The 26,059-nt window shown below is 43.9% G+C and overlaps 2 protein-coding genes across 8 annotated transcripts in view; one reads left to right on the forward strand and one right to left on the reverse strand.

Moving 5' to 3' along the window:
- YARS1 (tyrosyl-tRNA synthetase 1) overlaps positions 1-22,320 on the reverse strand; it is a 98,229-nt gene extending 75,909 nt beyond the window's left edge. The window contains exons 1-6 of one of the 2 annotated variants that reach the window (XM_073552011.1): positions 22,183-22,320; positions 18,942-19,036; positions 11,223-11,369; positions 10,961-11,136; positions 5,012-5,141; positions 2,154-2,234 (exon numbers count right to left, since the gene is read on the reverse strand). In XM_073552011.1, coding sequence (XP_073408112.1) covers positions 2,154-2,234; positions 5,012-5,141; positions 10,961-11,136; positions 11,223-11,369; positions 18,942-18,998 — 591 coding nt within the window. In that variant the 5' untranslated portion in view covers positions 18,999-19,036; positions 22,183-22,320. Of the gene's footprint in view, positions 1-2,153; positions 2,235-5,011; positions 5,142-10,960; positions 11,137-11,222; positions 11,370-18,941; positions 19,037-21,706; positions 21,877-22,182 lie in introns of those variants that run through there. The other variant, XM_073552012.1, reaches the window with a different exon arrangement.
- Positions 18,718-26,059, forward strand: part of S100PBP (S100P binding protein) — an 84,692-nt gene continuing 77,350 nt past the window's right edge. For 3 of the 6 annotated variants that reach the window (XR_012221466.1, XR_012221465.1, XM_073552007.1), the window contains exon 1: positions 22,292-22,374. The gene's annotated coding sequence lies outside the window, so the exon portion shown is untranslated. Of the gene's footprint in view, positions 18,833-22,156; positions 22,406-26,059 lie in introns of those variants that run through there. The other 3 variants (XM_073552009.1, XM_073552008.1, XM_073552010.1) reach the window with 3 other exon arrangements.

A 26,059-nucleotide genomic window follows, 5' to 3' on the forward strand; every position in this document is an offset into this window, starting at 1 on the left:
GGGAAATAAAAGATAATACAAGCTGAACATTATGAGGATTTGTTAGTAAAGAATGACATACATTGGTCATCCCCAAACCTCAACACTATCCCTAATTTAAAGGGAACCTGACATGATCCCAAACACTATTAACCAGCAGATATAAAGCTGATCTTCAGGTTAACAGAGTTTCAATGGTGTCCGACTGCCTTAATGCAAGCACAGCTACTAGGAGAAAACGAACGTTATTCCTCCTGGCAGCCGGTGGCCTTCTGCTGGAGCGGCTACAGTCACGGTTGGCAGCCCCGTGAGCAGCTGCTGTAAGCACACGCAGAGCCGTTCACGGTGTACTAGGCAATGAAAGAAGATGCGCCAGGCATGACACACTGGCAATAAGGAGGCCAAACACCTGCAGATTAACATGGGGACATCATAGGTTCCCTATAAAGGGTTATTCCCATTTTCATTGATGAATATTGTTGGATAGTGCTTGTAAAAGCTTTACTGCTTATTAAAATGTGCAGCTGTTCATGACGTATTAATACTTTTTTTTTATAGCTCGTTGCCTAGACCACCTGCTGCTGCTGCCTAGCTTGTAAGCGCTATGCTGAAGCTGGCTGGGATTAGAAATTAACAGTATGCTCCAGAGATTCTGGCCCAATATAAAAGAGCTGAGAAGCACTGCACATGTTTTGCAGAGGTGGTTGGTCTCTAAGGTAACCATCTCTAAACAAAGTGGCAAAATCTCAAGAATGGCTAAAAATTGGAATAAATTGTAAAATTGCTTCTATTTACAAACACTATCCAACGTAAGCGGCTTACAATGCTACGTAGGCATGCATATGTGCAAGATCTTTTAGCATGCACCTGCAGAAAACATTCATCAAAACATCCACAAAAATCAATGCGGGCAACAGTGATCATAAGCAATCGGGTGTGCCAGTGGGGTCATTTTACCGGAGGTAATATTTCTCATGGGTTTACGAGTGCGGCCATCAATGTCCTGGCCTGTAGGTTATAATGATGCTCAGAGCAGAAGACTTGACAGGAATGTGACATAGTGTCCACCTTCACCTAAGCCACTGTGCCCAGAGATGGACGAAGAAACCCCATTATTTCTTCACTAGACTGAGAATGACTCTGTGAGGTTAAAGGGCTTGTTGAGTGTGGGATTCTTGGCACACATGACACCTGGAGGGCATCCAATGGTTGCCTCAACTGTCATGCCTGGCGTACAGCAGCGGCTCTTAAAAGCTCAATATGGAATTGAGAGGCACTGCATAGCACCCACGATTAAAGTTCCAAGATCCACCCATCTGATGCCCGGGCTGACTGCGCGTCTCACAACCAAACTTACAGCACTATATGTGTCTATGAGTTGGGAGACCTGCAGCCAGTCCAGGCATTGCAATCCATATATGAACCATGAAATCTGCTTCACCTCTGTTTTTTCTGAACAGAACACAAACCCATTATATTCTATGTGGCTAATAACATATAATAATTGAGACATCTACTTTTGATCAGATTCATGAACTAAAATCACCTGTACAAATCTATGGGTCCGTGAAAATCATTGTCACCAGTGTTCACTCTGTGTGCTGTCCATTTTGCAGTGTATAGGAGAAGTTTCATCATTTTTTTTTGCGTATGAGACCATTTCTAATAAAAGGCTAACAAAACACTGATGAAATGATAACTGAGCACTGATGAAGCTGGGACCTATTTTTTTATCACATAAGTGAGAAAAATGAGCTTCTCAATGACATGGAACACAATGCAAGGTCAGCATGGAAGCGTTCAAGTGGTTGTCCCGTCTTAGGATACAAGTCTGCAATCAATCTATGTGACTGCAGACTTGTGAATCCTCACATCGCGCACATTTTACGTTGTGATGGTTCTCTGGTGCTAATGGCAGAAGGTGAGAAACCACAAGCATGTAATGTGCATGCATGCGGTCACATGCCGACTAGCATGCGCACCCTTACTCAGTGCCAATGTATTGAGTGAGACTGGACAGGTCTAGTTGAAATGTGGACGAAAGTATGCAAATCGGATATTTGCGGTCACATGACCACCCCCACCCAGCACCCAAAAATCCTCCACCATTGATAAATGCCCAGCAATAGTAAAACAGAATAACTGCACAGAGATTGTGCCAATATAATTTCTACCTTTTCAGCAAATGTAAAAATTTTCCTCTGATCAACACCCCCAAACTGTGCATCAACTTTCAAGTATTCTTCATCCAGGGCCTACAAGCAACAAGAAAACATATAAAGATCAGTGGAGGGTGCACATGATTAAAAGTATGAAGTTCACACAAGCTGTTTAGTGATGAGCGAGTATACTCGTTGCTCCGATTTTCCCGAGCATGCTCGGGTGATCCCCGAGTATTTTGGCGTGCTCGGAGATTTAGTTTTTGTCGTCTCATCTACATGATTTGTGACTTTGTAGACAGGCTGAATACATGTGGGAATTCCCTAACAAACAGGCATTCCACACATGTATTAAAGCTGTCTAGCAGCCGCAAATCATGTAGATGAGACGTCGAAAACTAAATCTCCGAGCACTCCAAAATACTCGGAGGAGACCAGAGCTTGCTCGGAAAAACCAGAGCAACGAGCATACTCGCTCATCACTAAAGCTGTTCCTTACTAGACAGTCATCAGCTGATGGAGGCCAAGAAGCACACAGACAAAGCTTGCCAACCCCTTTATTTATACCAATAGCTTGGCGAGAGAGCAGATAGAAAAAAAAACCTGACCAATCAGCACGACAATTGGAAATGTGAACACATATATCAATCTGAAAGCAGAAGACCCTCATGCACAAACCCCGGGCTGTGGAGTCGGAGTCGGAGTCGTGGAGTCGGAGTCGGTGCTCATTTTGGTGGAGTCGGAGTTGGAGTCGGTATAAAATGGACCGACTCCGACTCCTAAAATATATAATAAATTGGGTACAGTAATTCAATGCAGGATGTGCTGAATATTTTTTCATAGGAATTTGGGAAACTTATGAAATGTCCTATAAATGGCTGTTATATTCCTGATCTAAGGCTACATTCACACACAGCGTTTTTCCTGTGTTTTTTGAGGATACGTTTTTCAGCTGCAAAAGCTGATCATCTTTTTAAAAAACCGCATCACCTGAAAGGTTTTTGAGCTCATAGATGTTTTCAATAGCAAAAGCAGATTAGAAATCTGCTCTATCTATCCATTTATCCATATCTGTCTATCCATATCGTATCTGTACCAAAAAGAATGAAAACCGGGTAGTACACCAATATATATTCTGTTCTATCTAAATATCTTGATTATGGGATCATAAAAATGATTAAATGTCTGAGGTTCACATTGTACTACAATAAATTTTTCACTTAAATATAAGCAATATGTGTGGGAGTCGGAGTCGGAGTCGTGGAGTCGGAGTTGGAGTCAGAGTCGGTGTAAGGGAAATTGAGGAGTCGGAGTCGCAGGTTTGGCTTACCGACTCCACAGCCCTGCACAAACCAGGGAGGAAACGGCACAATATACATTCCTATGTATTTATTTACTCCACAAGTTCAGAAATCTTATCTTCCAAGCTTGCAAATACATAGGGGGTCGATTCATCATTTACAATTTCTTGAAGTCACTTTTTTCTGTCTTGGTTGATGTTTTTGTGCCTAATTTTTGAAAATGACACAGCTCCATGAACTGAACGCAAAATCAAAAATGCTCTTTATTTTTACCTTTAACCGTTTTCTTAGCAACTGTTCAGCGCTAAAAGTCACAAAGCCTTTAAAAAGTTGAACGTTTGTCAAAAAATGCTTCAGTTTGAAAATTCTGCTGGAAACTGTTAGGGAGGGACTGAAGTGAGATAATCCCAGAAAAATGTGACATTTGGGAAAAGTCACAATTTCATGAATCTGTCTAAAACATCTGGATAAGCAAAGTTGTCAAGGAAGACTAAAGACAGACTTAAAGAGCGCCTGTCATCAGGATATTACACCCCAAACGAAGGGCACATATGTAAGAATGCCTTGATGCTGATTAAATCATTACCTTGCTTGTGGAAACTCAGAACTGAAACTGCATGCTAATGAGATGCAAGTGCTCAGAGGGCGGGGACTGCACTTATAGATCTCCTGCTTCTCTGTCCTTTCCCAACCCACTGCTTGCCTCAGGTCACTGACACATGACACACCTGTCAGTCAGAGACAGGAGGCAGTCAGTGAGTAGGAAATAAGGAGAGAGACCGGAGAGCTATAAGTGCAGAGCCCACCCACAGAGCACTTGCAACTCATTAATGTACAATTTCAGATATGGAATTCTCTAAATACAGCAAAACATATATCTACAAGCAAGGTAAGGATTTAATCAGCATTAAATCATCTTTACATACACACCCTTCATTTGGGGTATAAAAACCTGATGACAGCTTCTCTTTAACAAAGAAAGACAATTTAAATAGTACAAAGACTATACAGAATAAACAGTAAATACTAAAAAGTCACTAAAAAGTGACACTTTCCACTTCTCTAAATAAGATTTCTTTAAATAACACCCAGAAGTATGACCTGAAGAAGTCACGCACACAGACTTAAAGGGGACATGTCACCACAAAAATGGAGCCTAATCTGTTGGGATTATATTACAGAGCAGGGAAAGCGGCGTAGATGCATTTATAGTTTAGTAAGAAAAGATTCAGTATAATCGGTGTTTTCATCATTTACACTTCTAGCCTAAGATTTTTGGTCCAGTGGGCGGTCCTATTAGTGACTGACCGCCCACCGAAAATCCCAGAAAGAGAAGAGGTGTGAAGAAGTAAAACACAAATTATACTGAATATTTTCTCACTAAACATCATATCAGTCTACTCAGCTCCCACTGCTCTAGAATAAGGTGCCTGAAGATAGGCATGCATTTTCAGGGTGACAGGTTCCCATTAAGCACTTTCTGCTCTTTGTTGGTTATGAATGGAAACACATAATAAATCTTAGTTTGCTAAGTCAAATGATCTCGCAACATCAATTTCTGAGTAATCTCACCTGCAATCCTGGGTACAGTAGCCCGCTGAGCAGTGGATGCTCCACTTGTTTAACCACTTCAGCTCCAGCTTTCTTGGCATCATGCTGAGTGACTACTGACGATAGCCTGTACACATCTAACGTATATTCCCTGTAAGAAATAATAGACATAAATCACAAGTCAGAAATGGACACAATACATATACAGTCATGGCCGAAAGTGTGGACACTTCAAAGTGTTCTAGAAAATGAAGTACCATATTTTTTCTAACTATAAGACGCCTTTTTTTCCCTCCAAAACTGTGGAGGGAAATGGGGGGGTGCGTCTTAGCTCTGGCTGTGGTGGGGCGGTGGAAGACTGGCAGCGGCGGAGCAGCGGGCCACAGGTGACAGGAGCCGATGGCTGCGGCTAAAACCTGTGCCCGCTGCTAAAGAGAAATAAATATTCACTGCATTCCACACCCATGGGCGTGGAATGCAATGAATATTCATTTCTCTTTAATAGCGTCCTGGTATGCATGGCCCCATCCCCATCCTAGTATGCATGAACCCATCAGAGAAACAAAAAAAAAAAAAAAAAAAATTTACACTTACCTTCCTGCGCTCCCTCGCAGCGTCTTGTTCTGATGCCAGCAGCTGCTTTATGCTTGTAAGCAGCGAATGGCAGGGACATCATGCGCTGCTTGCAAGCCGACGGACAGCTGCCAGAATACTCACTGCTCCCCATGCCGCGACTATGTCCGTGAAGGTAGCTAGTATTCATCGTTCGCCCCTTAGTAGCGAAGCATAGTGTCAGCTGCCGGCTTCCTGTAGCTGCCAGGCGGTTACGGGTGCCCACTACTTAAGAGAAATGCGCTGCTCTCCCTTAGGCGTTTACCTAAACACTAGTGATAAGCGAGTATATTCGTTCCTCGGGTTTTTCAGAGCATGCTCGGGTGGTCTCCGAGTATTTTGGCATGCTTGGAGATTTAGTTAGTGTCTCCGCAGCGGCATGATTTACGGTTGCTAGCCAGCCTGAATACATGTGAGGATTGCCTGTTTATTAGGGAATCCCCGCATGTTTTCAGACTGTCTAGCAGCCGTAAATCATGCAGCTGAGGCGACAAAAACTAAATCTCCGAGCACGCCAAAATACTCGGAGAACACCCGAGCATACTCAGAAATCTTGAGTAACGAGTATACTTGCTCCTCACTACTAAACACCCTTCCCTTGTTTTTAGAAAAGCGCCATCACTAAAGAACATATTAGCACACAGCAGATTACGGGACTCTGAAAAACTTGGGGGCAGCCTCATGAATAGCCCTCTAAAATAGTCTAACCAAATGTGGCAAAAGGGGTTGTTTGTGCTGTAAATCCATTACACACACTGTCGATAACTTCAGCTCTGTGGTTACAGGTAAAAAAAACTTAAAATAACCACTCCAATGTCTTTTGACACCGAATGTGTTCTATATGTTGTAGAGTGCCCCTGTCCCAAACAGTATGTGGGTAGGACCACAAGAGATTGAACTCTCATAGACACAATGTGGTCAATGGTTTTTTAAAACATGGATTGTCACGACATATTTGTATGCATCATAAATAAGATTTTGTCTGTATAAGGATCTCCCCCATTGAACATATTCCACCTGAGAGCTCCAATAGAATCCAGTGTCTTAATAGAAAGGAGGTTTTTGGGATTGTTAGGGAAATCCAGGGACCCTCAGGGTCTTCTCATATATAAATAACAAAATTCTAACATTTCATATTAGCTTGTGTATCATTCTAACCTTTGTGATTCTTGTTGCTCATATTACAGGACTGCGCCCAGGGCAGTGTTGACTTAATAATGAGTGATGTCGATGGGGATACCAGGCTTCTACAGATAACGGGTTATAAACCATATTGACATAGGACTAATTAGAGGGACTTTTGGACCTTACATAATTAAACACTTGTTCACGGTTACCTTTAATGGAAAATCACCTGATGGATAATAAATGATCTTATTTGTAAGACAGCTTATCCATGACAGATATTTCACTGTAATAAACAACTCCAATGACAAGTCTTCACATGCGCATAGCACATTGAGAGACCACCCTAATCATACCCCAACAAGATTTATAAACTTAATACTTTGAAACCACAAGTTAAATGAAATCAGAAGTGTTTTCGTAGCGTTTTAATAATAATTCTTTAGGTTTCTTATCTTTTTTAGCTTCAAAGGTCAATAAATAGAATAGCCCAGAGGTCTGTGCCCCGAGGTTCCTTTATTTCCACAATGTATTCAAGGATAGTTGGTTCAAATCCAGGTCTACAGTGAAGACAAGAAAGTACCTTGCAATAAGGTTTTTTTTTTTAATTCTAAATTTACTTTTAGAAAGGTCTTATATATTTTTAATGTTTTATATAATTTTTATGTCTATAAATTGTATTTTTAATTCATTGTTGTACAGACATGCAACAAATTCATGATTGGATAATTGCCATGTTCAGGGCGCCAGGTGTGTGTGACACCCATTTATTCTAAGTCCAGCCCACCTTATACAGTGGGGAAAAAAAGTATTTAGTCAGTCAGCAATAGTGCAAGTTCCACCACTTAAAAAGATGAGAGGCGTCTGTAATTTACATCATAGGTAGACCTCAACTATGGGAGACAAACTGAGAAAAAAAAATCCAGAAAATCACATTGTCTGGTTTTTTTTCATTTTATTTGCATATTATGGTGGAAAATAAGTATTTGGTCAGAAACAAAATTTCATCTCAATACTTTGTGATATATCCTTTGTTGGCAATGACAGAGGTCAAACGTTTTCTGTAAGTCTTCACAAGGTTGCCACACACTGTTGTTGGTATGTTGGCCCATTCCTCCATTCAGATCTCCTCTAGAGCAGTGATGTTTTTGGCTTTTCGCTTGGCAACACGGACTTTCAACTCCCTCCAAAGGTTTTCTATAGGGTTGAGATCTGGAGACTGGCTAGGCCACTCCAGGACCTTGAAATGCTTCTTACGAAGGCACTCCTTCGTTGCCCTGGCGGTGTGCTTTGGATCATTGTCATGTTGAAAGACCCAGCCACGTTTCATCTTCAATGCCCTTGCTGATGGAAGGAGGTTTGCACTCAAAATCTCACGATACATGGCCCCATTCATTCTTTCATGTACCCGGATCAGTCGTCCTGGCCCCTTTGCAGAGAAACAGCCCCAAAGCATGATGTTTCCACCACCATGCTTTACAGTAGGTATGGTGTTTGATGGATGCAACTCAGTATTCTTTTTCCTCCAAACACGACAAGTTGTGTTTCTACCAAACAGTTCCAGTTTGGTTTCATCAGACCATAGGACATTCTCCCAAAACTCCTCTGGATCATCCAAATGCTCTCTAGCAAACCTCAGACGGGCCCGGACATGTACAGGCTTAAGCAGTGGGACACGTCTGGCACTGCAGGATCTGAGTCCATGGTGGCGTAGTGTGTTACTTATGGTAGGCCTTGTTACATTGGTCCCAGCTCTCTGCAGTTCATTCACTAGGTCCCCCCGCGTGGTTCTGGGATTTTTGCTCACCGTTCTTGTGATCATTCTGACCCCACGGGGTGGGATTTTGCGTGAAGCACCAGATCGAGTAAGATTATCAGTGGTCTTGTATGTCTTCCATTTTCTAATTATTGCTCCCACAGTTGATTTCTTCACTCCAAGCTGGTTGGCTATTGCAGATTCAGTCTTCCCAGCCTGGTGCAGGGCTACAATTTTGTTTCTGGTGTCCTTTGACAGCTCTTTGGTCTTCACCATAGTGGAGTTTGGAGTCAGACTGTTTGAGGGTGTGCACAGGTGTCTTTTTATACTGATAACAAGTTTAAACAGGTGCCATTACTACAGGTAATGAGTGGAGGAAAGAGGAGACTCTTAAAGAAGAAGTTACAGGTCTGTGAGAGCCAGAAATCTTGATTGCTTGTTTCTGACCAAATACTTATTTTCCACCATAATATGCAAATAAAATGAAAAAAAAACAGACAATGTGATTTTCTGGATTTTTTTTTCTCAGTTTGTCTCCCATAGTTGAGGTCTACCTATGATGTAAATTACAGACGCCTCTCGTCTTTTTAAGTGGTGGAACTTGCACTATTGCTGACTGACTAAATACTTTTTTTCCCCACTGTATATATATACGTGAGTGATACCATGTGGTTAGTATTGGCTATGTATCTGAGGAAGTGGACAGGACGTCCACGAAACGCGTAGTTTTATAGCCCTGAATAAAGTATGTATGCAACTCTTCTGAATCCAGTGGTTCCCTTGCCTGATTTTGGAGGAGCGTGGAATTATCGCCATCTTGAGTATCCAGTCCAGAATTTAAAGAAGAGGTTTGGCATCCCCACCTTCCCCATGTACATAATCACCTTTGGGGAGGGGGGGGTTATTTACTTAGATGTATTTGTGGCTAAAAATAATTTTTGCAAGAGGGGTTTCATTACAAATTTCCAGTATCGCAGTGCAGAACAGAATGCAGAATGAGATACCAGGGATGCAGTGATCTGGTCCGATGACAGGGTCTGTAACCTTTAGGTTAGGCTCACACATATACCACCGTGCTCTCTGATGAGCTCTACGTCGAGGCTTATGTTGGAATTACCGAAAAAAAAACAACAGGATTCTGATGTGAAACCTGACAGCACTATTAACGTCATTGAAGCCAAAGGTGTCACCTTCGACGCTGTCTGGCCTGCATCCTGGTAGTATTCATCTTTTTCACACAAGCACAAAAATGTAGCAAATGCTGTGGTTTCTGTCATTAATATAACTTACAATGTAGGGGCAAATGGAATACATATGCAGTGCAAGAACTGGCCATAATTAATAGGTGAGATTATAAAAGCGTTAGACCCCCTTCTACCTGATAATGATGACCTATTCAAAGTTGCACGAAATCTCTAAGTCCAGAGTGAGACAGAAGTCATTCAAAAGTGTGATAGCTTTTCCTTACCAGGAGCAGTTCAATGGAGCGCATAACAGAGACGAAGGACTCGAAGAAGGGGTCAGTAAGTATAGTGCACTACATAAACCATACTGGCTTATTTTGAGATCATCTTGCTTCAATACCTTATTTTTAAAAAGGGATGTGGGAACGCTTTATAATCAAAGAGAGAAATAGTACTGCGTGCAGTGCTACTTTTCATATCAATAACACACACCTTGCAGGCGCTATCTTAAAGGGGTTGTCTCCAATTCTTTAAACCGCTTGAAATTAGTTATAGAGCATGAAAAAAAGAAAGTTTGCAATTGACTTGCTTTTCATATCGGCTGTTATTCTCCTTTAAATTACAACTTTTGTCTTTTCTTTTAGTGTGCAGCTGGTTTCCATGGAGCTTGGCCTCAAAGCCTGACCCAGAGTATGGAGTAGTTACATTCCAGGAGAAGGGTTAACTCCTAAAATCCCAGTTAGCGCTATCCAGCAGTTTCTTTCTCACCTCCCTCCCCCTCCCATCCTCTGAAGAGATGCAGTTATAAATCACCAGCCCCACAGCTTTCAGAAGTCTTGCCTGCAGGTTTCTTAATCTCGGCTCTATGCTCTTGCTGTCCCTCTGGCTGGTGGAGCTGTGTGCTTGTTCAAAAGCCTGGTTATTTCTGTGTGCAAATAAAGTTATAGCAGTGTGGACTCGGACCAAACCACTGACAGCTTAATGTGTTATAGCAGGAGCTGTGCTGAGCGTTGTAGTTCTACTAATAATACAATTCTACTATTCATCAGAGAGTCAAGGAGAAGTTCCCATCCTGCTATAAACCAGGAATTGCTCTCAACTGCTCAAGAGACAACTTGAGAAAACCCTTTAAGTCAATAAGATCTACTGGTTTATATATAACCAGTATACTATATCGCTAAACTGATCGCGAGTCTCATGTCTCAGAGTATGTTAAGAGAATCTAGGAATTTGCTGTTAAAAACACATGGATGATGATAGCACATGGATGACTTCACCTTGCAGAACACATACTTGCTAAGCTGGTATTCGGTCCCTCTAACAAAGCGCAGTCTCTCCAAAGGCACTCCAATACTTTGTAACATGGCTTTAATAACATGCTCGTAGTAGCGGGTACGAAGCTCCAGCAACTCCCATGGGGCTTTCATGTTATCTAGATAGGCATGGAGGTCTGCAAACAAGATTGTTACCTAGAGGTAAAAAAGAAAAACAAATATATAAGTATGACAAGTCCTATTTTAATGGCTGACACTTCTCTGGTAGAGTCAGTACTTACCTCACATCCAGCCTTTAGGAAGTCTGCAATTTTGGACATTGGCACAAAATAAGCTACATGAGGTTTTCCTGTAGTAGCAGTGCCCCAGTATATTTTAAGTTCACGCTCCTTTAAGATCTCTTTTAGCTTATCCTCACCAAGAACCTCCTATAGATAAAGAATTCTCAAGTTAAAAGTTGTAGGAACATTCATACAATATACATACAATGCACAGTACATGGTTTGGGCGTACAATCATCTGGGTAAAGCTGCTACACTCAGCTTCTCACTGGCTAACTTGGACGGTTTCCCTCACATAGGAAGAGACTTGGTCAACCAAGACATGTCAGATGGAGACCCATCTAAAACACTAGTTATTCCATTCCTGGCTGGTTTTAAAAAGAGGTCTTCTCGGAAATGCAGCAGAGGTTTCGGAGTGTCGCATAGATGCCCACAACGAGTGAGCCAGACCCAAATTGATGTAGTTGAGGTTTGGCAGCATAAATCACCTGACAGATTTACTTTAGAAAAGCAATTTCTCCCAACTGCACCCCCACCTTACTATATATTTAAGGTGCATAGTATGAGAAAAGGTTTCTTTTAATCTTTGTATTGTTTTTGATATGTAACAGTACAAAGGAAAGCAAATTGCCAAAAAATGAAATATACAGAAAATATGTAATTTGTGCCTCATAGTACAGGAGGAGAAAAGTCAATCAACAAGAACATACAATCATTGCCAGGATTCACCAGCCAACCTCTACATACAGTTAGGTCCACAAATATTTGGACAGGGACACAAGTTTACCAAAACAAGATACAGTTATAGCAATATGGGCTTAAAGTGCAGATTCTCAGCTTCAATTTGAGGGCATTAAGCTAATTGGAGCAAGTGTTTAGGAATTATACCTCTTTTCCAAAGGACCAAAAGTAATTAGACAATTATCTCAAAAGCCCTTTAATGAGCTGCATGGTCTTTTTCTTTATTAATCTATCAATTAAACAAGGTCTGGAGCCGATTCCAGATGTGGCATTTGCATTTGGAAGCTATTGCAAAGAGCCCACAAAATGCGGTCAAAGGAGCTCTCAATGGAAGAGAAACAGACCGTCATAGGGTTGATAAAAAGAAGAAATCCATCATAGAGGTACCAGAAATGTTAGGAGTGGGAAATTCAACAGTTTGGTATATTCGGAAAAAAAAAAAAAAAAGAGGCCACTGGTGAGCTTGAGGTCTGAAAAAGAAAAGGCCTGGACATCCACGGAAGACAACAGTGCTGGATGATCACAGAATCCTTTCCATGGTAAAGAAAAACCCCTTCACAAGGTCCACCCAATCCAAGGGAAGAACACTCTCCGAGAAGTAGGCGTTTCAGAATCTAAGTCTTCGATGAAGAGAAGACTTCAGGAGAAAAAATACAGAGAGTTTACCACAAGGTGCAAACCATTAATCAGCCATAAACATACAAAAGGTCAGATTAGACTTTGCTAAAAAAAAAAATAATCAGAAGAAGCCAGCCCAGTTCTGGAGAAGCATTCTTGGAGCATATGAAACTAAGATTAATCTGTAATAGAGTTATGGGAAGAAGAAAAAATGGAGAAGGCTTAGAACAGCTCAAGATCCAAAGAGCACCACTTTTTCTGTAAGGGCCCCGTCACACATAGCGACGCACCAGCGATCCCAACAACGATATGACCTTGTCAGGATTGCTGGTGCATCGCTACATGCTCGCTGGTGAGCTGCCAAACAGGCAGCTTCAGCAGCGATCAGCACCAGCGACACGGGGGTAACAAGCGACGCACGTCGCTTAGTTACCCACTGTGTACCTTAGTTACCAGCGCGCTGGTGCAGGGAGCTGGTAACCAAGGTACACATCGGGTTTCTAAGCAGAGCACAGCACTTAGAAACCCGATGTTGTACCTTGGTTACCAGCTCCCTGCACCAGCGCGCTGGTAACTAAGGTACACATCGGGTTTCTAAGCGCTGCGTGCCTGCGTTTACCTGGCCAGCGGGAGACCAGCGATCAAAAAAATGTCGTGGCCATTTCAGGACGATCAGCGATACCCGGCAGGGTCACAAATCACAGGATCAGCGAGTCACAAAACTTGTCACTCAGCAGCGATCTCGCTAGCAAGATCGCTATGTGTGACGGGGGCGTAAAACATGGTGGAAGCAGAGTGATTACATGGGCATGCATGGCTTCCAATGGCACCAGGTCACTAGTGTTTATTGATAATGTGACTGAAGACAGAAGCAAACATGGATTTTGAAGTGTACAGGACTATACTGTCTGCTCAGATACATCCAAATGCAGAAAGTTTGATTGAATGGCACTTCACAGTACAGATGGACAATGACCAAAAACAAACTGTGAAAGAAACCCAGGAGTTTTTCAAGCAAAGAAGTGGAGTATTCTGCATTGGTTGAATCAATTACCAGATCTCAACCCCATGGGGTATGCATTTCACATGCTGAAAGAGGTTTTCCCATGATCAAAGAACATTTTATTTAATAGATCTTGGAATAAAAATAAAATTACACAATTTAGATGCATTAAAAAAATGTTAATGTGCTGAGATAATCTTATAAATGTGCCCCTGCTGTGTACTGTGTAATGGCCGTCTCTGACTGTACAGGGACATGGTCTGATCATACCGCAGCTCCTGGCCAGGGGAGCACACAAAAGAGATGACAGAGAGGACAGCAGGGGATCACAGCTGATTTTTTTCTAACCCCTGACATCAGACGTACTATCCCGTCCATGGTACCCGGTCATACGAGCCCGGGGACGGGATAGTACGTCAGCGCAATGAGCGGCGCCCCCGATGTCAGCTGATTATCACAGCTGACACACGGCACTATGTGTCAGGGGCGGTCACGGACTGCCCCTGGCACATTAATCCCTGGCACACTGCGATCAAACATGATCGCAGTGTATCCGGGGATTAGGGAAGCATTGGGCAGGGAGGGGGCTCCCTGCATGCTTCCCTGAGACCCCCAGAGCAGCGCGATGTGTTGGGCATGCCTTTGGAGGCCTGCAGGGAGGCGGCTTACTCAGTGCCTGCTGAGAGAGCCTGCAGCAGCGCCTGTCAGATCGCTGATCTGACACAGCGCTGTGCAAAGTGTACTAGACAGTGATGTCCCCCCCCCGGGACAATAAAATAAAGTAAGAAAAAAAAAAAAAAAAAATACGTGTAAAAATAATTTATAAAAAAATCCCTAAATAAATTAAAAAAAATAAATAAATATTCCCTAATAAATTCATTTTTTGGAAATAAAAAGACAAAAAACAATAAAAGTACACATATTTAGTATCTAGTTAACCCCTTAAAAAATAAAAAACAAAGCAAAATACAATGCTTTATCATCATACCGCCGAACAAAAAGTGCAATAACACACGATCAAAAAGACGTATATACCGTATTTTTCACTTTATAAGACGCACTTTTGTTCCCCCAAATTTTGGGGGAAAGTGGGGGGTGCGTCTTATAAAGCGAATCTGTGAGCTGCTGTGCTATAGAGTGGGGGGGGCGGCTCTGGCATGGAGTCAGGGGGCTGGGGTGGGCCGGATGGGGGCTGCAGAGACAGCAGGAGGTCCTGTGCTCCCGCTTATTAGGCTCATGTAATATTCACTGCACCCACTGTCCATCACCTCGGTGCTGAAACAGCGCCGAGTTGGCAGACAGGGGAGCGGTGCATATTACATGTGCCTGCACTCACCCCCAGTCACTATAGACACTTACCTACTGATGATCACTCCTGCTCCCTGCTCCCCCATGGCTTTCCTGTGTCTAGTCTGCTGTCATCCTCCTCCTGCAGGGTGAGCGGCGGCAGCAGCTCATTCAGGCAGCTCATTGCTTCAGGACTTTGCATGATGTGACCATAGGACCTGCGGTCACATGACTCCCAGTGTGCACTGCGAGTCACATGACCGCAGCTGAGCATCTCCTATTGGTCACATCATGGAAAGTCCTGTAGCTACAATGAGCTGCTTGAATGAGCAGCAGCTGCGTGCGCCCTGCAGGAGGAGGATGACTCAGCACAGACACAGGTAAGACACAGGGGAGCTGGGAGCAGGAGCGATCATCAGTAGGTGAGTTAACTGTTTATTATTTTAGCATGTGCTTGCCAGCAGGGGGGAAATATAGGGACGGGGGCCATGTGTGACAGCAGGGGGGAAATATAGGGATGGGGGGACAATGTGTGCCAGCAGGGGGAAATATATGAACAAGGGGCCATGTGTGCCAGCAGGGGGGAATAAAGGGATGGGAGGGGACAATATGTGCCAGCAGGGGGGAATATATGGAGGGGGGGACAATGTGTGCCAGCAGGGGGGATTATAGGACCGGGGGCACAATGTGTGCCAGCAGGGGGGAATAAAGGGATGGGAGGGGACAATGTGTGCCAGCAGGGGGGATTATAGGACCGGGGGCACAATGTGTGCCAGCAGGGAGCAGGGGGGAATATATGGAGGGGGAGGACAATGTGTGCCAGCAGGGGGATTATAGGACCGGGGGGACAATGTGTGCCAGCAGGGGGGAACATAGGGATGGGGGGGGCCTGTGTGAATGCCAGCTGGGGAATATATATGGACAGGGGGACAATGTGTGCCAGCAGGGGAAATATAGGGACGGGTGGCCGTGTGCGTACCAGCAGGGAAGCATATAGAGAGAGGGGGGCAATGTGCCAGCACAAGGGGGCCATGTGCCAAGATGGGGGTTATATAGATACCAGGATAAGGGACATATATATGATTTGTAAGACGGACACTGGCATTATAAGACACACCTACATTTAACATAAAAAAACATTTTTTTCTCTTTTTCTTCACCAAATTTGGGGGTGCGTCTTATAAAGCGAAAAATACGGTAAATAAACATGGTACCGCTGAAAATGTCATCTTGTCCTGCAAAAAACGAGCCACCATACAGCGTCATCAGCGAAAAAATAAAAAAGTTATAGCTCACAGTTATATAAAATTGTTTTCATTGCATAAAAGCGCCAAAACATGAAAATGGTACCAATAAAAACGTCAACTTGTCCCGACAAAAAATAAGACCTCACATGACTCGGTGGGTCAAAATATGGAAAAATTATAGCTCTCAAAATGTGGTGATGCAAAAACTATTTTTACAATAAAAAGCGTCTTTTAGCGTATGACAGCTGCCAAACATAAAAACCCGCTAAAAATAGTAACTCAAACCCCCCGTTATCACCCCCTTAGTTACGAAAAAATAATAAAATTTTAAAAAAAATTATTTATTTCCATTTTCCCATTAGGGTTAGAGGTGTGTTGGGGTTAGGGTTGGAGTTAGAATTGGAGGGTTTCCACTGTTTGGGCACATCAGGTGCTCTCCAAACGCAACATGGCATCTGATCTCAATTCCATCCAATTCTGCTTTGAAAACGTCAAACGGTGCTCCTTCCAAGCCCTGCCATGTGCCCAAACAGTGGTTTACCCCCATATATGGGGTATCAGCCTAATCAGGACAAATTGGACAACTTTTTGGGTCCAATTTCTCCTGTTACCCTTGGGAAAATAAAAAATTGGGGGCAAAAATATCATTTTTGTGGAAAAAAAAATGATTTTTTTTATTTTTATGGTTCTACGTTATAAACTTCTGTGAAGCACTTGGGGGTTCAAAGTGCTCACCACACAGCTAGATAAGTTCCTGTGGGGGTCTAGTTTCCAAAATAGGGTCAATTGTGGGGGGTTTCTACAGTTTAGGCACATCAGGGGCTCTCCAAAGGCAACATGACACCCGCAGACCATTCCATCAAAGTCTGCATTACAAAACGTCACTACTTCCCTTCTGAGCCCCGACGTGTGCCCATACAGTAGTTTTCTCCCACATATGGGGTATCAGCGTATTCAGGACAAATTTGACAACAACTTTTGGGGTCCAATTTCTCCTGTTACCCTTGGGAAAAAAAATTAGGGACTAAAAGATCATGTTTGTGGAAAAAATATGATTTTTTAATTTTCACACCCAGGCGTTATAAACTTCTGTGAAGTACTTGGGGGTTCAAGGTGCTCACCACATATCTAGATAAGTTCCTTGGGGGGGGGGGGTCTAGTTTCCAAAATGGTGTCATTTGTGGGGGGTTTCCTCTGTTTGGGCACATCAGGGGCTTTCCAAACGTGACATGGCGTCCGATCTGAATTCCAGCCAATTTTGCGCTGAAAAAGTCAAACGGCGCTCCTTCCCTTCTGAGCTCTGCCATGCGCCGAAACAGTGGTTACCCCCACATATCAGGCATCAGCATACTCAGGACAAATTGCACAATAACTTTTGCAGTACAATTTCTCCTGTTACCCTTGGTAAAATAAAAAAAAATTGGACCTGAATTAATTTTTTTGTGAAAAAAAATTAAATGTTTTTTTTTTAAACATTCAAAAAATTCCTGTGAAGCACCTGAAGGGTTAATAAACTTCTTGAATGTGGTTTTGAGCACCTTGAGGGGTGCAGTTTTTAGAATGGTGTCACTTTTGGGTATTTTCTATCATATAGACCCCTCAAAGTGACTTCAAATGTGAGGTGGTCCCTAAAAAAAATGGTGTTGTAAAAATGAGAAATCGCTGGTCAACTTTTAACCCTTATAACTTCCTAACAAAAAAAATTTTGGTTCCCAAGTTGTGCTGATGTAAAGTAAAGATGTGGGAAATGGTATTTATTAAGTTTTTTGTGTGCTATATCTCTGTGATTTAAGGGCATAAAAATTCAAAGTAGGAAAATAGCGAAATTTTCCAAATTATCGCCAGATTTCCATTTTTTTCACACATAAACGCAAGTTATATGAATTAAATTTTACCACTAACATGAAGTACAATATGTCACGAGAAAACAATGTCAGAATCACAAGGATCCATGGAAGCGTTTCAGAGTTATTACCTCATAAAGGGACAGTGGTCAGAATTGTAAAAATTGGCCCGGTCATGAATGTGCAAACCACCCTTGGGGGTAAAGGGGTTAAGCAATGTTTTACCTCAAAGAAAGAATCAGCTATGATCTCCTGCTGTAATGTCTGTATACTCTTTGCTTCCTCCCCTGCCCAGGAGCTGTGGTATGATCAGACCATGTTCCTGTACGGTCAGACACATGCAGCTCTTTCACTGTCCCTGTTGGGACTGCGAGCAGAGACAGCCAAAGGCTAGAAACAGTGGCTTCCCTTGTCATGCGGTGCCCCATGCCCGACATCTCAATTTCATCAGTAGCTGCAAAACGAAAGCTAGAGCCAGTAACATTCTCTATCTTCTGGGAGGTCAGAGTGATTATCCTCCTATCTATACTCTTCTCACGAGACCATAAGATTATAAGTATATGGACGGGATGAACTGTGGTCTCCCAGATCGTAACTTTGTGACCAGAGTTTAGTCATCATAAATAACCGTGATGGAGTGTCTGCCCCCTTGTGGAGGACTTGTGCGCCACAATCTATGTAGATTCTTCATACCGGAAGTTCTGGTGACTGGTATGTTATCATCCCCCCCCCCCCCCCCCCCCCCAACACACTAGGAGAGAACAGAAAGTCAAGTAGCGTAATTCTCTCGAGTGTCTCTATGAGATCACATTAACTAAAAGAAAGAACAGAATCTATGAATTTTCAGACTGATATGAACAGCTAAATAAGGTAATCTTTTATAAATTAATGGGTGGGGGATCAGTTTGAGAATTAATAAATGAAACAATTACGCTACTTTACAGAGTAGTCATCTTATTACTATGGAAAATGTACTTACTTGCAGGTTGCGTGTAATCAGTTCTACCCTTGCTTCAGGAGTTAGACAATCACCCATTCTGACTTGTTTAATGGGCTCAATCTAGTATAAAAAGGCTGGAAAAAAAACCAAAAAAAAACAAATGTTACATAATATAACATTTATTTACATAGATAAGAAGCTCCACAAAACCTCTGTCTAGCCTAAGGCATCATACACACCTTCCCAACAAATGCAGATCCAATTCTAAAACATTACAGCCTATAGGGGCTATATAATAAAACGGCCCACAACATGAGATACTGTACTACAGCTGCCGAACATCATGTGGGTTACACCTTTAATGGGTAATTAAAAATTCACCTGCAGGTTGAGGTTGTCAATTATTTTACAACAGCCTGTCCGCGGATCGTATCAGATAAAAGGAAACAGAAACCAAGTTTTACCCTTAAAAACTCCTCTTACTACGATGTACAATGTAAAAATAGCATTCTAAACTGTCTAAGGCTAAAAAGAGCGTTAACCACTGGGTGAGTCTGGCAGAATTCTCACTAAGCCAGCCCATGTTCCTTTGCTTGATGTTGATAATCATGACTGCAATGTCACCCACAAGCCACTCCAGTAGAGAAACTCTTATTCTCATAGGAATCATTGTTATTCTGTTAATGTGCCAGTTCCCATCTGATGGGGTCGTCAACAGCCTCTGTGATGGGGAAATGGGGTCGTCAACAGCCTCTGTGATGGGGAAATGGGGTCGTCAACAGCCTCTGTGATGGGGAAATGGGGTCGTCAACAGCCTCTGTGATGGGGACAAGGGGTCGTCAACAGCCTCTGTGATGGGGACAAGGGGTCGTCAACAGCCTCTGTGATGGGGACAAGGGGTCGTCAACAGCCTCTGTGATGGGGACAAGGGGTCGTCAACAGCCTCTGTGATGGGGACAAGGGGTCGTCAACAGCCTCTGTGATGGGGACAAGGGGTCATCAACAGCCTCTGTGATGGGGACAAGGGGTCATCAACAGCCTCTGTGATGGGGACAAGGGGTCATCAACAGCCTCTGTGATGGGGACAAGGGGTCATCAACAGCCTCTGTGATGGGGACAAGGGGTCATCAACAGCCTCTGTGATGGGGACAAGGGGTCATCAACAGCCTCTGTGATGGGGACAAGGGGTCATCAACAGCCTCTGTGATGGGGACAAGGGGTCATCAACAGCCTCTGTGATGGGGACAAGGGGTCATCAACAGCCTCTGTGATGGGGACAAGGGGTCATCAACAGCCTCTGTGATGGGGACATGGGGTCATCAACAGCCTCTGTGATGGGGACATGGGGTCATCAACAGCCTCTGTGATGGGGACATGGGGTCATCAACAGCCTCTGTGATGGGGACAAGGGGTCATCCACAGCCTCTGTGATGGGAAGTCAAGCATAAAATGTCAATGATTCTTCTGCCCCTCAAAAAGGAAACATCCAATACGAATATACCAGTTCTCCGCTACAGCAGTTGTGGATGACATCGGAGGAGCCATTGACATCAAGCAAAGGCTGGCTACATGAAGATTCTGCAAAAGTCTTATGTCATACATCATGGTGGAAAGGGTGTATACAAGTAAAGTCATTGACAGGTTTTAAAAATGGGAATATTAATATTTTTGCCTTGATGTCAATAATCACACTGAAGTATTATATTAGAATGGACAGAGCATTGCTTTTCAAGCACGAGGAGCCGCAGTTGTTGGTGATGCCAGACTGGGGAGGTGGTATTCACAGACGTGGCGATACACTGCATGAGCCTTTCTATGGTTGCACCAATCTCTAGTTTGGCAGCGACTGGGGCCCATTTATCACTGCGTAACCTCGACATTTCATAGTTGTAAATGTCTAAGCAAAATGTATTCAGAATATGGGGTACAGTTAAACCTTTGGTGAGAAGTACAACATATTGATGACGGCATTATTGCAGAACGGTCGTAAAAAAAGTCACGTATCCTAATCAGATCATCGTTGCCTTAAAAAAGTGGAACAATCTCTTATGTTACAACCATTTTTAACATGCATGAAAAAGTCGCAATTTGCAAAAAATTCAACATTAATGTAAAACATTTGACACATCGGTCTCTCGCTCTTATCTGACTGGGAAGTTACTAAGGGAATAAGTCACCCCCAAAACTCGAATTAAACCACTTATACATTCATGTAGGCAGCTTTTAGTAGCCCCTAAAATAAGAATCATTTCACGTAAAAAAAATTTACTTTTGATCTATAACTGAAGGGATCTAAGTGGACCTTTCTGCCTCGTTACCATCCACCACCTCCCCTCTTACGATGACTGACAGCTCTCCTAGGAGCGGTGCCTGAAGTGACGCTCAGCCCTGCACAATGACAGTGTTCCGGGAGAGCTCATGGTGCGGGATAACTCACGGTGCGGGGGCGGAGAGCTCACGGTGCTGGGGCGGAGAGCTCGCGGTGCGGGGGGATAGCTCATGGTGCTGGGGCGGAGAGCTCGCGGTGCGGGGGGATAGCTCACGGTGCTGGGGCGGAGAGCTCGCGGTGCGGGGGCGGAGAGCTCGCGGTGCGGGGGCGGAGAGCTCGCGGTGCTGAGGTGGAGCTCACGGTGTGGGGAGATAGCTCGCGGTGCTGAGGTGGAGAGCTCGCGGCGCTGGTGTGCTCTGACCCCTCTCTCCTGTCTGCAGTGGTCGCTCATTGTAAGCAGGCTCACTCAGTAGTGGGGGGCTAATGCTGACACCATCTTCTTGCTGGTAAACACACCCAGTAGAGCTTTCTATACCTGTGTGACTCTCCCCGGTGGTCTTACAGGGCCGCCATGCCCAGTTATTGCATATGACGCTGTGCATACGTGATATACACACATTCATATAATAGTCGGTAAGAACGGCTGACCAGAAGAGTCCATGGCTAGTTGACATCTGTAGCCAAGGTAGCCATCAGTGTGCCAGGCCCTTTTTGCCATGGGGGCCAGAGTAAACTAGAAAGCACATATGTTACAGCAGATTATTGGCAGCCCGGCCTATAGCTGCCATCACATCACACTGCCCTCCATGACTGTCCATCAGCTGGGCCCCTCCAGCACTGCAGACACCCAGTATAGCACAGTATGTCAGCATTCACACTTGCACTGCCAGCGCAGTGCTTCATCCCCTACGGCAGCGCCCACCCAGACTTCAGTCCACATTCACACAGTCCTAAAACCAGAGCTGACAGTGTGAACTCTCCGCCCTCCCGGCCCCGGGATGGCCCTCTTACCGGTACACGTGTTACTGGACGAGCCCACAGTTCCCAGTCGCCGCTGATTGCGTCAGACGTTCAGCTCGATGAGCTCGGCACTCGGCTGGCTGGGCCGCTCCCATTGGGTAATGTGAGTATGGTGATCTTAAAGGCGCAGCATCGAGCGGTTAGAGCTGGTAATGATATGCCGTCGTCATCGCTAGCAGAGAGGTACAGAAAGTCTCCGAGCAGGCCCGGGGCGGTGAGAAGTAACGGGGGTGTGCTCCGGAGCTGGACTTGGAGATTTGCTGGAAACTTGAGCAAAGTTTGGCCGTGAGGGCGGGAATGGCCGCGCTAGTGGCGCATTCAGCTTGCTCCACTCTGAGGAGATAGTGCACGTGTTGTGGCGGTCAGCAGACACCTGGGGGTCTCCCCCCTCAGCCTGTAGTTAGGGGGTCTCCGCTGTATATACGGGGGTGACTGCTGAGGGGCCATACGCCGCACCCCAGGATGGAGTTTGGTGGCTTATTCGGCCATTTATTTTCCAGGTTTTTTTTTTACAGGTTTAATAGCAAAAATCACAATTATAAAACACAAAGAGGAGCCCTGATGTGACTACACTTAAGAGAAGCTGCGAAAAAGATAAAGCTGGCACAAATCTGGGCACTGAAGGGTGTTACTGAAAGGGTTAAAGTATTTTGGGCCACTGACCTCACATTGTGGAAACCAAGTTTTGCCCCACATCTAATTCCGGTCCCTCCAGCCTGGCCCAAACGGGTTCTGGGCATCAGAACTGGCATCACAGAGGGAAAATTGCCCACTTTGCTGCCAGTTCTTATGCCCAGAACCCATTTGGGCCAGGCTGGAGGGACCGGAATTAGATGTGGGCCATCACTATCTGTGTGTCTGCATTATGAGATTGGTGGCCCAAAGTAATTTAACCCTTTCAGTAATGCCCTTTGATGCCCAGTTTTGTAGCTGCTTTTAAGTGTATTCACATCAGGTCAGCTCGTTGCGTTGTTTTTTTTTTTTATTGTGGTTTTTGATTTTTGTTGTTAAAGGTAATCTTGATTTTTGGTGGACCTATCTAAATTATTAATATGGCCATACAGGTTATAGGAATGTCTTCAGCAGTCTGCCCGTGTGTCTCATATCAGCTGTGTTGTTGCTGAGAAATCATCTTTTATAACTTTATATTAATGCCCTCTTCCAGGCTCTGGGGCGGATGGTGTCTGGAAGATAACTCTGCCTCCAGAGCTTATTTTACATGAAGTGGAGTTACCAGTGTGAGACAAGTAACCAACACAGAACAGGAGACATGAGCTTTGTCTTCTTGCAAACACATTTTTGGCAGCTCTCTGAGCTCTGCTGTATTATAACAATATTGCAGCCCTGTCTGCCTGTGATATGGAAGCTGAAGCTGAGAGGAACCTGCAGATGTATCAGTTAGGTCGGGATCACACATGCGAGAAACTCGAACGAGTCTGTCACCCATATTTAGTGATATCATGTAAAGATATCACTAAATTGTGCGTCCCATAAGGATTCTAGTAGGGCTTTTGACCCCCCCCGACCCTGCACCTTTTGAGGCATAAATACCTTTTTAGCTTGTTGGGGATGCATGCAAATCACCGCGGTCCGGTCCGATGGGCACGGTTTAGTGATCTTAGTAAAGGCTTACTGGGACCGGGAGCGTGGAGAGACGCGGGAAGGCTGCGCGGGACGCCGGAAGGTAAGAATAACAATATTTTTTATTTTAAATTCTATTTTTTACAGGGATATGGTACCCAAAGCCCGGAGGACAGTCTCCTCTCCTCCGGACCGTGGGTACCATCCGCAAATGTTCTGCTTACTTTTCGCATGGTGTGCACAGCCACAGGCGGGAATTAAGCGGAACAATGCATTCCTATGGGTGCGGGATCGCCGCGATTCCGCAAATTAATGAGCATGCTGCGTTTTTTACCGCCGTGGTAAATACCGCAGCATTAGCACAGCATTGTGGAATCCCATAGGAATGCATGGGATGCTTATTTTTTGCGTTTTCGCTGCAAAATCGCGCGGTTAAAACCGCCGCGGAAACGCGAAAAAAACGCCACGTGTGAACTCAGCCTTATAGAGGATATCGCCCCTATAAAAAATTGTGTTTAGTGCTTTAATCATTGCCTCTGTTCTGCAGAAACTGAATTTTAATGACATAGGGTCCTCAGTGCACCCTTGCGTGGCCAAGAGGCTTCATGCAAAATGCCCCCCCTTGGTTTTGTATGTTCCCTCCTTCCTCGCTGGTGATTGACAGCCCTGATTGCCTTAAATGAGCACTGCCTCCAGAGACCCTCAGGCCTGTCAATCAAACCTGCAAAACTTGTAGGCGGCATGGTGGCCATTTAACAGCTAATGGTGTAAATCCACCATACAAAATGGAGATATTAAGATTTAGGTACCCTTGTATCTAATAGTCCATTTAAATGTGTTTGTAGGAATGCTCACTACTATTAACCTATATACACAGGCCAGAAAAATCTCAGCAAATGAACAGAAGGGTCATTTGTCAAGTGTCATGATTTTCAAGGAGGCTTAAAAATTATCTGCAGCACATTGCCAGTGTAAACAGGTGATGTGCTGCCAATAGCATGATGTTCTATTGGCACAAACAGGGCTGCCGCTAGGAATTTCGGGCCCCCATACTGGCAAAATGTATGGGACGCCCTTGGAAACTCCGTTCAGGCTCCACCCCTCAAGCTGTCCACAGTCCCACCTCTCTCTCTCTGGGAAAAACTCCACTTTTGCACTACATCCTCACCAATCACACATTTACAGTTCCCATCACCACATACATAGCCAGCATCTTTTGTTTTGGCCAAGAGATTTTTTTTTTTTTATCCGCCACCATGACAAGGTAGACGCTTTTGGCTGGGCCCTACTCTACTGTAACTTACTAAACATTTGTTAAAATATCCAATAAAATTTGGGTATATTTTTATTTATTTTTCAATTTTTAAAATTACCAATGTTATCACAGACAAGGAACAAATACCACCACAACATGATCAGATCAAGTTACCACAATATAGTGACCGAATACTACAATGCTGATGATTAATAAAAAAAACGCAATACTAATATCACCGTAAGTGCCATTATACACAGGAGAGCTGTACTTTGTATACAGTGTACTTGTAGAGTACAGGTGATACAGTGAACACTGGTGCCATTATACACAGGAACTCTAGATATAGTGTCTGTGTACAGGTAATACAGTGATCACCACTGACATTATACTCAGGAGCTCTGTATATTGTATATAGTGTAAGTGTACAGGTAACATACTAACTCTTGATGTCCCTAGTTGAAGTCCTTCATCTTCGCTTTTCATTTTCATCCAGCGCACACTGCCATCACTTCTTCCAGCCAGGACTCGTCTCCGCAGAAAATAAGTTATCTAGAGCAGGGTTCCCCAACTCCAGTCCTCAAGGCCCACCAACAGATCATATTTTCAGGATTTCCTTTGTATTGCACAGGTGATGCAATTATCCCCTGAGAAATACTAAGGCAGTCCTAAAAATGTGATCTGTTGGTGGGCCTTGAGGACTGGAGTTGGGGAACCCTGATCTAGAGCACATTCCCCAATTTTTCCCCAACCTCTATACTACGCCAAATGAAGAAAAATAGCGGCCGTGTCGCCCTGCATATTAACAGGACCTCTCCTCCCCCACACTGAAAACAATATCCTCAAAAATATCATTTAATTAGCCCCTACAGTAATAATATCCCACATTCTGGACCCCAAGTGTCCTCCCATTCTGCCTCAAGATTCTTTATACTTCCCTCATGTCTCTCTATATTGCCTCCATAGTCATCCTTAATAGTATAATTTAGTACCCCATAGTCATATATAGTATAATGCTCCCACATAGCAGTA

Source organism: Dendrobates tinctorius, unplaced genomic scaffold (assembly GCF_039654945.1).
Source record: "Dendrobates tinctorius isolate UK_male_01 unplaced genomic scaffold, ASM3965494v1 ptg000183l, whole genome shotgun sequence".
NCBI classification, from domain to species: Eukaryota; Metazoa; Chordata; class Amphibia; order Anura; family Dendrobatidae; genus Dendrobates; species Dendrobates tinctorius.